At 37.7% G+C, this 13168-nt stretch overlaps 1 protein-coding gene across 1 annotated transcript in view; it reads left to right on the top strand.

Annotated features, from left to right (window-relative positions):
* ADAMTS15 (ADAM metallopeptidase with thrombospondin type 1 motif 15) overlaps positions 1 to 12163 on the top strand; it is a 159849-nt gene extending 147686 nt beyond the window's left edge. Inside the window, exon 8 of the mRNA XM_044081136.1 lies at positions 4548 to 12163. Within this exon, the coding sequence (XP_043937071.1) occupies positions 4548 to 5325 (778 nt within the window). The 3' untranslated portion in view covers positions 5326 to 12163. The remainder of the gene's footprint in view (positions 1 to 4547) is intronic.
* The last annotated feature ends 1005 nt before the right edge of the window (positions 12164 to 13168 follow it).

The raw sequence follows: 13168 nt of genomic DNA, 5'->3' as shown, positions 1-13168 counted from the left end.
TGGGGAACACAGTGAGGCTCAATCTGCTACTGGTCACAGTGGAATTACGAATACAGGAAGGTTTAAATACAACACAGAATTCTGGGGAAGGGGGTTCAATAAAAAGGTTACAGTGAGGTACAGTTGTGAGGCTCAGTGTTCTGGACATCATGGTGAGGCAGCCATACACATGTAAATCCTATTCAGGTGGGATATACAGTAGGGCACCATGTTCAGAGACTCACATTGAGGAAGAGTGTGCAAGATGGTTTAAGGATGGATGATGAAGCACAGTATTACTGTAGGAGTGAGTGCTCAGAGTCACAGTGAGCTATTGTTTGTGTCTTTCGGCTTTTCTCGGTTAGGGGTCACCACAGCGGAACTCAGGTCTGCTAATGATTGGCAGTTGATTTTTATGTACCGGCTTGCCAGGCCTGATGCACAACCTTCAATGGAGGTACACCCATTCACGCATGCTCTAGCTGAGAATCGAACTGGACAGCGTCTTACTGTGAGGCGACAACGCTGCCGCAGCACCACCATGACACAAATTATACATGCATGTCATAGATCATTGAAATATGATGAGCATGCCACTGAGGTACATTGTTTACAGAGTTACAGCAAGGCTCAGTGTGCAATGCATCATGGTAAGGCACAGTATGCAGAAAGGTCCCAGCTGAATGGAATATGCTAAGTACCACAGTGTAGCTCCATTTGCTGGATGTTGTATCATGCAAAGATTTGCAGGAGGAAGGAAAGAGAGGTTTATTTTCTGTAATCATTTTGATTATATATTAAACTTCACACATAAACAGGCCTTACCTTCTAAATTCCTGAATGTTAACAACTGTTCCCACTTTTTATATAGAAGTTGTTCATTTTAGTATTGTTGAAAGGATTAATTATATTTCCCCTAAGGCAACAGAAGGGGTTTACAAAAGCTCCAGAAATGTATGGATATGCCAGAAAATAAATGTTTTCCTTCCTTTTCTTTCTTTTGAAAAGTTGACCCAAAGCACTGTGGCACCATGCCACCAAGCTAATTAATAAGTACAGGAATAAAAGTGGATTTTGTCATTTAAGGCTAGAGTAATAAAGGAATAATACTGTGATTCATCATCCATCCTTGAACCATCTTGCACACTATTCCTCAAATATTACAGTTTACTTGTAAGGCAGCTTAGTCAGGCTGTAGATGCTGTAAAGGGTAAAACTAAACACACGCACAATAGCTGGAACGAAACATAAAAACTAATAAAAAAGGCAATGCTACCAAATCACAAGCTTTCTTAAGTACTCTTTAAGATGTTTCTTGAACGTTGGCATTGTGGAGTGGTTCCTAAACTGCTGTGGCAGAGAATTCCACAGAGTTGGGAGAAGTGGGTAGGAATATAAAAGCCTTTTTCACCACAGATTTCAGTCATACCTAGAAGATCTCCAGTAGTCCCCTCCTTGATATAATAAATGTTTTACTGTGATGGTACTGACTAACTAGATTGTGTAAGTAGGCTGGTTTGAAATCATGAAAAAGAAGAAGAATGGGGTAAACCGACTAAAGGTCTGCTAAGTACAAAAAATTCTTCAAGGCAAATAAACTGTGCAGACCACCACTGTGCAAAGTAAAACACTATTTAATTAAGAACTAAATAAAACAATAAAAACAGTTCACAGGCAATATTGAACAAATATAAGCGCTTTCGGGCTCTGCCCTTCAGACAAAGGAAATAATTAATTCTGTATTTAAACATCCAATTTACTTCAAACTAGCCAATCAAAACTTATATTGCACCCTCCTTTCTCTGAGGGCGGGTTTCATAGGAATATATTCATTAAGTCCTGGTGTTCTATGAGCAAATAGCTCAATAATCCACCTTACTTCCTCTCTTTCAGTAATATCACCTATATTATTAAGTGAAATATTACAAATCGCTCTAAATTTAAACTGATGACCACTATTGCCCTCTGTGTGTTTGTAGAGGGCATTATGTATATTTTTATTCTGTATACAGGAAAGATGTTGCAAAATCCTAACTTTAAACATATTGTTGGTCTTGCCTACATAAAATGCTGTACATTGTTGACATTCAGCTATATAAATAATATTCACAGTTCTGCAAGTGGCTTTAGCTTTAAAATGATGCAGTTTCCCAATAACTGGATGTTCAAATAAAGTCGAAGACAAGACAGTGTGGGCTATGTAAAGCATGTCCATTTATTAATAAGGAGACTTTATTTGAACACCCAGTTACTGGGAAACTGTATAATTTTAAAGCTAAAGCCACTTGCAGAACTGTGAATATTATTTATATAGCTGAATGTCAACAAATGTCCAAATTATTATAAAATATTTTAAGAGCAATAATTTTACAATCTTCAAAAATAAAAAAATTCTGCAGTTTGAATGATTATAACAAATTAAACATAATATAAAAACATTGATTAATAATCGATAAACGTTATATGACGATCATTTAGAAAATGTTGGCATATTTAAACTATCTCAACTTGATTACCTGAATGAATATCACCAAAGACATTACTGCTCCAAGCTAAAATAATCCCTGATCTGTAATTGCATATGTAATACATTTGATATTTCTGTTATCATGTCATGTGTCAAGTTTAGATGATGCCAGAAGGTATTTTTCTATGGATAGAGTAGAGGTACTGGTTGATGCAGCATGTATTTTTTTTTTTATAAAATCATGCTGAATGTTTCTTAAATTTTATACATGAAAGAACAGTAGAAAGGAAGACAGGATGTGGGCATTTGAGTGTTAAAGTTGGGCTCTTTGACTTCCTAATTTTGTAATAATATCGCCAAATGGCAAATGTTACATTTCTTTCTTTTTTCTGCAGTCTGTTTTGTGCTTCTATAAGCATTTCAGACATTTATTTTATGTTGCAGCACTGCTTATTCTAAAAAAATTTGTACATGAGGGCAGACACCACTTTGGGTAATTGTGCTTACACAGATGGATTGTAGCTTGGCACTGCATTCTGCCCAGAGTATAAATATTTTTTGCAAAGAATTTCCCTATTTCCTGATTGTTTTTGAACTTATGAAATATAACCTCTCTCCTTTATAAACAGACAAACAAACAAACAAAAAAAAGACATTTCACCTTTAATTATTCTGGTATTCATGAAATCTATGACCCTCATAGATTCATAAGTGTATACTAGGCTAATGACCACTGGGGCTTTTATAAGCCTAGCCATGCAACCCAAAACATTTCCCATGAGTTATTATGTCTTAGAGGTTATTTTAAGTGTTGTATGTGAGTTAGGGCATGATTTAACTGCTGCCTCTGTCCAGAGGCATATGCATCAGACCAGGGATAAATTTCCCATTTTAAATCCACTGTTCCAGGTTTGCGATTAAATAGGGTTAGGGAAGGGCTCTGCTTCACATGGATAGGAAGCCTATTCCAGAGAATGAGGATTCTCTGAGATACACACCTTTCCCTCCAGCATGTCCTATTTAATTTTCAAGCAAAATTTAAATGCTTACATCTAGTAGTTCTGGTACAGATCATGTTGCAGATATGAAAAAGGTTCATCAGAGCAGGATCCAAGGATGCATTGCATGCCACACATAAATTGCCTCTCAGCAGTCTGCAGAAAACATAGTATAGAGGTAGGGCTTTCAAGTGATCTGCATAGTGCATTGTGTGTACACCCTGTATTCACTTTGTGAAGAACCTCTGTGGACATTTCAGCTGTTGCATGTGCCTTGTCAGTTACATATCGAAGAGGGTATTATACTCAATGATGGGTCTGATAGGGGGCATGTCAGAGAAAATAATTTTGGTAAATAAAAAGAACAAGTGCTGTTCACTGAAATTACTTTCATTAATAGTGGAGTTTGCTTTTTTCACCACTGTTTTGTGACCTCAGAGTTGGTATATATAAGTCTGGGGGTATGTGGGGTGTCCCCCACATCAGGGTGCAGGGAGGATGTTGAGGTTTTCAAAGGTGATTTCACAGAAAGGTTTTACATTTTTCTGTTCACTGAAATTACCTTCAATGACTTGACATGAAGCTGGTCTGATTGTGGTTGAGTACAGTGGCATGATTATTTCCTTGGACCTAGATGCCGTGTCCTTACTTGAAAGTTGAGTGGCATAGAATGATTTTTTTACAACCTTAGACACATGTTGCTTAAAAGCCAGGTTATTATCTACACAAATTAACAAATTCCTGGCTACTTTGTCTCCTTTTAGGGGTGGCCAACTTCCCAAAAGGTACTCTTCAAATCAAAGGTCCTATGTACTCTTTTTGTATGCTGCGTTTCCTTGACTCTTCTCTCATTAATCAGTTTTGCAGTCTTTGTTTTACAAATGCTGAATTCATAGTGGTAGGAGAAGAAGGGGTTGTAAAAGATGCCTAGAGCACTGCCCTCTCAAAGAGAGAGAACACCCTACATTGAAGTATGTTGGGAGGGTGCAATTACAATTCAAGGTTTTAACAGTAATATTAAACTATTTTTTCATTAAGTTTTGACTGCTTGTGACTGTGTTCCTCTGAATTCTTATTCACATTAATTTATTTTATTTTCACAGCCATGGTTATAATTTCATTGTGAAGATACCAGTGGGAGCATCAAACATCGACATCAGACAGCGTGGCTACAAGGGGATGGCAGGTGATGACAACTATCTTGCTGTGAAGAACGGGAATGGCAAATATTTTCAGAATGGACACTTTATTGTGTCAGCTGTGGAGCGAGATATTATCATCAAGGGGAGTGTGCTGAGATACAGTGGCACGACAACTGCTGTTGAGACTCTTCAGGCCTTCAGACCTATTCAGGAACCCCTAATTATTGAGGTTCTGTCTGTTGGCAGAATGACACCACCACGTGTCAGATATTCATTCTACATTCCCAAAGACACAAAGGATGACAAACATTCTTTGAAAAAGGAAATAAACCCTGCCATTATCAGCAACCAAATTCCATCAGACTACAATAAGGTCACCTCAACAAAGCCAGTCTACAGTGCTCCTTCTGTAAAGTGGACCTCAGGGGACTGGGATGAGTGCACTGTTACTTGTGGGACTGGGGTGCAGAAGAGAAGAGTAGAGTGCCGTGATTCTTATGGCCAGATAGCATCCAGTTGTGACTCCTCTCAGAAACCAAATGTGTTGAGAGTATGTGGTGACCCATGCCCTCTGTGGGAAGTGGGAGACTGGACACCATGCTCCAAGACATGTGGAAAGGGCTTTAAAAGACGCATATTGAAATGTAAGGCACACTCTGGCCTAATAGTGCCTCGTGAAAAATGTAGCCTTAAGAAGAAACCACAGGAATTGTATATTTGCACTATAAGACCATGCTGATATCTTGAAAACAGGATACTGGAAAGGTTTTCTTCTGTACCAGGGAGATGAGACTAAAGGCCTTAGCCAATCACTGGTCATTATATCTGCCACATTTGATAATAAATTGGCTTTTAAGAGGAGGTCTTTGTTACTAGAAAAATAGGGAGGCCATGTGCTGAAACGGAGTAGGAGATAACATGTGAACCTCTACCTCCAAAAATTTACATTCCAGCACTATTTTATGACTAAAATTGGCTGTGGGGAGTCAAGAGAGAAGGTTACCCAGTTTGTCTGCCACTAGCTAAGGGCAGCAAAAACACAATGGTATTTTGAGTACCAGTGAAGAAGCCAGATGAACTGAAGGTTGTACAAGGAACCAGATATGGTGCTGCTATAAGTGTGTTTAGAGTTCATTGTAGTACTCTACTAAAATCCATATGAAAAGAATTTTTTTTCACCATGGGACTGTAACTTATAAGTCTCATTTTTATCACCCTTTGAACCAATATTTGTAATATTCAGCAAAATAAATGTTTATTGTCTCTAAACTATGTGACACAATGTCAGTTCCTAGGCACTTAGCGACTGACAGATATACAACCCTCCATATATATCAGTCTCGTGGTTCATATTCTTTCCCTTTATTTTATAAGTATTATGTTACCTCTTTAAAGGTCAGTGGTGTATATAAGTTTCTCACACTGTGTGTGCATTTGTAACCTGTTAATAAAAAAGTTTAGCTTTGTATTATCGATATTCTGAAAAAAATGCTGGCAATGACTATGCAGAAAAAGGCACATTGTATATATTACATTTTAGTGTTGTGACCCAGCATGTGACTTTTGTGATTACTTGTCTTCTAGTCCAAGTGTAAGTGTCTTCTAGTCCATGTGTAAAAGTAGAAGAGAAAAACCTGGCTAACAGTCATTTTCTGTTACCACAGATAAAGCAGGTAAATGTAAAGGGCTGACATTCACTTTTTTTATACCCGGAAATAAACATATTTTGGGGTACAAGTATGTATAAAGAAGCCAAACAGAAGATATCGCACAATAAGCAGCTCTTATATGTATGCCTGAGGCATAATTCCAACTTTTATAGTCTTTTAATTTATTATGCTAATAATACCAGTACTGCAGTGCCGTATACTGTTTTTATTGTATTGCTGGGATATGGTGGGGTATATCATATGGGGGCAAGAACCCCCAATGTACTTACTTATCCTTCTCACTTGTATGGCTATCCTTTCACTCTACAGGTCCAAAGATTTTTGGTGCTTCATTGAAATGTTGTGTGCCACTCAGTGGAATATACCATCAGTTGCACAGTTCCTCTCCATGAAGGAATTCCTCTTGTCCATTCATAGCTGTGCCTTTTTAGATGGGCACTTACATCCTACTCATTTTACCGTGTCTTTAGTTATAAACCCATCACCCTTCTTTTTTAGGACCCATGTATACATTGACAAGTGTTGAGCATTCTTACAGCCTTCAAAGCTTTTTCTAACTTGTACAGACCATTTCTGTAGAAGGCAAACAAATTATTGCAAAACTACATTAACCTTTATATTTAAGTACCAAACCCTTACTGTCTCTGTTTTATATACCCCTGCAAGTCCTTCTGGAAGCAGATGTCACATCCATAGCAATACACCCATTTTAGTGCACCTGGAACTGTCATCTAGTAGGTGATTCAAAAAAAAAAAAAAATATATATATATATATATATATATATATATATATATATATATATATATATATATATATATATATATATATATATAAATAAAGTAGCCAAGCAGCACTGCTTGTAATACCAAACCTTTCTTCATTCTTGTTCTCCGCAGACTGGGATGACATCCATGATTACATTTGTTCAGTGCATCCTACCCCAAAGGCAGCTATTAATCTACTTTGGAATGTTCCCATCAGCTTCAGCCTACCCATTCTCACCAGACCATTGTGTAATGTGCAGACAATAGCCATGCTTAAATCTAGGTTGTGTTTGATCTTCCATTTTAGACTGAAAAGGCAGGATCCCCCTATGGATTTAAGCCATCCTGACTAAACTTCCTCAGGACTGTAGGCCTTTATGAGCCCTTTAAACTGTCCCTTAATATTTTCCATTGTTTTCTCCACCAATGAAATTACCCTCATAGAACTGAAATATTTGGTTACTGCTTTGTTTATTCTCAGAGTAAGCACATCTCATTACCTTCAGATGTTCATAGGTAAGTAATAGGCTAGCTGCTCTTGTAAGTCATTTTAAGCTAGCCAATTCCTCCAAAGGTGAAAATCAAACCTTGCACCATGTGTCTATCAGGTAAACACGTTAACCATTATGCCAATCCCCAAACCTTTGTTTCGCTTGTACCTTTTCAGTCTTCAGAAACAGAGTAAACAGCCTCAGTGTGGGTCCTGCCACCTTTATTTTGCCATCTATATCAATGCCCAGTGAGTTAAATAATCAGAGGTATGTGTCTTCATCTGATTTAGCCTGCTGAACCTTTTGGTACTTTGATCTTGGAGATCTTTCCACTATTCTTCTTCTGCTTTCCCCATCTTGGTTCGTCTTGTAGGCACATTATCATGCTAAGCAACTTTTCAGCTAACTCTTCAATGTGTTCCAGGGTATTCTGATGTCTTCTTATCCATGTATGTGCAGCAGGAGTTTATCAAGTTATTTCTTCCTTGCATTGTGCTTGTGCAACAGCAGGAACTCCTTGCTCTACGACCTCACCTTATCTGCAAGGCTTTCTCCATGTATTCTATGTTTTTACTTGGCATTTCAGTTGCCATATTCCAGCATCTACACTGATCTGACATTTTCAGCCAAAAGTAGTGGTGGCCCAAATAATACAGCTGATGGAGTATAACTGATGATGATTTTTTTATGGGGAGTAAAGCCCCTCCATATCCTTATGCATAGAGATTCACTACGTACACATACCTACTTAACGCAATAAACTCTGATGTCATGCAACTATGAGAAAAAAAGCAAGACCCCATTGTAGGATTTTCATTTCCTGTCTCATTATTCAACTGCTATTGTATTTTCAGCTGAGTGGCTGTCAGCCAAGTGATCTGCTCCATTTTGTACCAGCTTTCCTTCAAGGTTTCCTCCTTCAATTCTACTTCGTCTTAAAGAACACAATCCTTTCTTTTCCATGTATTCTTACATTAAGTAGGATAGCTTCTTTTTTGTTGTCCTTTGTGTCTCCTCTCCATTTTAGACCATTCCTATATTACCTTCACTACAAGTGCTTTTTGACTGCACCTCTATTTCTTGGAGTAATTCTTATTCTAAAAAGTGTGTATAATGTATTGAAAGGCTTCCCCATTTTGAGAAAAAACCCTGTTCCATGCAGCCCTAAGCACTTACCATTGTCCTGGTACCCATTTCAATCCATGCTTTGGTAAACAATGTCACAGCACAATTAGGTCAATGTTCTCACAGCCTGTGTACATCTTTTACCACATCATCATTTCTAGGAGCAGAATCAGGGTTAGAGTATGTATATTTTGGTTACTGCCTTTTCTCACAAAACTCTCAGCAAATGTTACACTTCTTTTCACTGCTAAAGATAGGGAAATTCCAATTCAAGTAAGCTAAACTGAAATCCTGACACACCATTCCCTTCTAAACTAGTTTTAAGCCTTTTATTCATTAATGCATTTTTAAGACACATCTTAGGAGATTTAAAAACATGGTTGTTATTGAGTTTTCCAGACTTGCCATGAAGGCCTCTTCAGTCCATTATTTAATTGTGCTTTGTTGACTGGGTTAGTCACACTAGATTTGTAGCATGTTTTCAGGGAGACCCGAGGTGATATTTATACAACTTGGGAACATTTGGTCAGGGCATCAGTGAGCTCCCTCTACTCAGTAGGTGCTGTCAGATCTTTACATCCACCTGAGCTGTCACTAACTCAAGCAGGTGGGGCCTTGGTTGAATGTCTCATCTGAAAGATGGCACACACAGCAGTGTAGTGCCCCACTTATGCTGCATGGCTACAGGTGGGGCCTTGGTTTAATGTCTCATCCGAAGGATGCCATACTCGGCAGTGTAGTCCCCTGCTTATGATGCATGGGTATTTTCTTTCTCTGTATATCATCCTCAGCAAGTCATTTACATCCCACTATAATGCACTGTGCTGTCCGCTTTCTCAATTCCAGCATTCATTAGCACCTGGTATCAATCCTTTCAATGTTTTTATCCAGGCCCTCATTTAGCCTCAGTTTTGTAAATCTCCAACAGATCAATTTCCCATCCTGTAGGGCTGCCTGTGTTTGACTTTTTTTTTTTTTTTGATTTCAGCATTTGCCAGAATAATTGTCCACACTTTTGTTCTATTTTTTCTGCATCACTGCTTTTCTGTGGCTTCCAAGCAATTGACCTGGGTTCAACTCCTGGCCAATGCAAGAGTCCTATACATTTAGTTAGTCACCCTAATCCTACAGGAGGCACTCGTATGGCATTTTCCAGGTGGCCTGGGTTTTGATCTGAGTATACGAATGGACTGTTTTATTTTATGTGTGGCAGTTAACACAAAGCATTAAGGCTATCAGTTGCTAAAAAGCTGCTTCCTGTAGTCCAGGTTTGGATTTCTTCAGGTTTCATCTGCATATATTGTAGGACTCCGAGCAAGTCATTTAACCAAAAAGTACTCTTGAGTAATTGGGTATCTGGGCCAGGCTACTCAATGGCTACCGTGACCTCATGTGTAGTGAATTTGTGAGCTCAGGTAGATGTGAATAAGTCTCATGCCAATTACTAAAATTAATAGGGAAATTTCCCTGGTGCCCTATCCAAATTTCAGTTAGTTATTATTAAAACCAGTCAGGATGTTCTCTGTAAAGAGGCAACTGGTGGAAAGGGATTAAATCAGCCAATGAAGAATAAATTAATGAATGAATGAATGAATAAATATATAAATAAATAAATATGCAAATCTTTTCATATAATCAAAGCAGCAAGATAAAACATTAGTCTATCATGTTTATATTGTCAGAATATGTATTTCTACCTTTATAAGCACACGCTGCTTTTGTAGCTGTACAATGAAAATTGTCCTCCTTATGGAAATTTTGAGATAGCCATTCATTGTGACCCATTTCCTTGGTTTTCTGCCCGAGCCAAACCCTAAAGCATCTCTAAGGCTATAATAACCTTCTTCACAGTCAGTGCAGACAGGGATTTTGATCCTACATCGTCACAGTGACCCTTGCACCATATTTTTGATTGGAAGCATGTGCTTCATTATTTGAGAAAATGGATGATTTCACATTGAGGAGGTTGAATAGAGATGTCTCAGCTATGCCTCGATTGCTTTCAGCAGGATACTGTATGTATTGCAGAATAACAGGAATAGAAGACCGAATGCTCACTGAACTTTGTGTTAGTGTATTTTTATTAGACATTTGTACTAAAGGGAAACCAACCGATGAAATTTTTGTGAAGTTAGTCCCTGCCACAGACATTGACCAAGCTTGGAGGTCGTCAGAATGTTGATGCAATACACACATAGGACAATGCAGCAGGACTGCTAAACCAAGTACCACCCCACTCCAAATAAATGTATAAAAATAGACATTTGTGGACAAAAATACCATATAATACTTTAATATGCTGTTGCTGTTTCTGAAGTGATTTTGGTGTGCGTTTCCATACAATATGCATCATGGTGATTGGCAGGTGGAAAGTCCTTTGCATTCTTTTTCACCAGAGTGCAGAATGTACTATTCTAGATGCGACACTGTCCACCATTGAGAGCTCCTATACTTCAGGTGCTGTGTCATGACTGAAGGAACATGAGAGCTTACAGGTTAGCAGACAAGGAAGTGGCTCATACCAAATACGTGCATAAAGATCACCTGCTGTCCTCTCTACTCTCAAAACAATACGTTTTAACTTATGGTCCCTACTTTTCTTCAGCAACACCAACATCTTTGTGTACAACTGCAACCACTTCCATTTTTTACAAAATAAATAACTATAGTGAGTACAGAGTTATTAAATAGCCATATGACACAGATCTGGGCCAGCCTGTACACAAGATTGATATGAAGTATGCCTGTAGGTTAATTTCAGATTCATACTTGCTTACGTTTTTCTCAGTATTATGGTCACTGAAGCACCAAAGATGAGGGACAGTAATAACCATTCCATGCCACACATATGTGGGTCTGTTCCTTCGGGTCACCTGAGCACTGTACTCCAGTCAGGGGTTAACATCCCAGATCATCAGGAAAGTTACACGGCAGATTCTGAAAACCTGTTTCCCTTACTGCATGGTATATCAGGTAATCTACCAACTAATATGTTCACAAGGCCCTTTTGGACAGTAAAGCTGAAAATATACTTAGCAAGTGTTAGTCTTCAGATTGGTACTTTATTGTTTTATGTTAAACATAAAGTCAGTTCAACTGGCACACACTGCATGCACTTAGATAGGAAGGGACATGGCTTGCACACAGATAATCATGATTTCTTGAAAAAAATGTTAAACCATCAGTACATTGTCATTGTTTCTATAAATTATTTTCTATAAACGCAAGCCTTAATAGGTGTGATAGGCAGCATAAAACAATCGAGAATTGCTGACAATATTATTTATACAGATTTCAGTTGCTCCTTTCTCTTAGTTTCTTTACTTTTTTTCTTCTTTCTGTGGTATTTTGTCTCCAGAAGGACTGCCAGGTAATATGGTTCCATCTAAGAGATGGTTTTCTACTCCTTAACTAGGATGCTTTATTTTTTTCACAGTAAAGAAATGTTACACCTGTTTTTCTGCCTTGTGTACTGTGTATACAGGGACCAGTTGTATATGAATAAAACTGTAACTGTATGAAAACAGCTCCGTGTCTGTGTGCTCTGTTGTTCTCCATATACAGAACAGGTTATGGTTAATTACATAGCTTGATTATTTGGCAGCAGAGGGATTGCTATTGCTCTCTTACTCTGCACACCTTAATGAGGAACTGTGTTTACACCTTGTATTAATCCATGAACCTTGAAGGTGATGTTAATGAAAGCTCTGTTTCTTATCAGCTGCCTAATACAGTAATGGGTCTTTAGAGTCAGAATTTATACTGATGCCTTGAATAAGATGAGCACATTATAAACAATATGTTCAGACACCAGAAGGCATTCAGGGAAAAAACAGTATTCTGTATCTTTATTCATTTCAGAGCTGGTGCTAACTTTACAGATCCACTGTTTATGTGCTGATTTACAACTACAGACATCTTTGTTATCATTTTATTTAAGTGTTGAGTTATGAACATCTATGTAGTTTCATTGTTGACTTGTGTGAACTGTTCAAAGTCATTCAATGTGCAAGTAAAGGTCAGCAGTATTAAACTGGATTAATCAACTTGATTCACACATTCTTACTCTAACATGTAGATTCTGTTATAATCTGTGAGACAATAACCACAACCGTAAACTCTACGTTTATACATATGGGAAGCATGGATGTATGTTTGTGCTGAAGATGATAATAAAAAAGCTATGACTGAAAGATTTATATGTTGCATAATCTGGAGAGTTAGTACTGGGACTTTAAGTTCTCTGTGTGTACATGCTGTGTGAGAAATTCTGGGACTGAAAATATGTATATATATATTTATTTATTTATTTTATTTTACATTTGTTGACCGGGCTAGTCTAGCTGGATATATGTCCATTTTCAGTAGAGGCCCAGGGAGAAAAGCTCCAAACATGAATATTGAGACAGTTAACAATACATAGAACTATTAAGAATAAATACAGAGGTAGTAATGGTCTAGTGAACAGTTATAATAATACATTTGTGTACTAAACAGTATTAGTGGAAATTGAATAAACAATTCTATAAAA

This window comes from Protopterus annectens, chromosome 8.part0 (assembly GCF_019279795.1).
Source record: "Protopterus annectens isolate FY-2018-M chromosome 8.part0, PAN1.0, whole genome shotgun sequence".
In the NCBI taxonomy this organism is placed as follows: domain Eukaryota; kingdom Metazoa; phylum Chordata; order Ceratodontiformes; family Protopteridae; genus Protopterus; species Protopterus annectens.
Note: the sequence above shows the minus strand (reverse complement) of the source record. Positions and strands in the feature narration are given on the sequence as shown.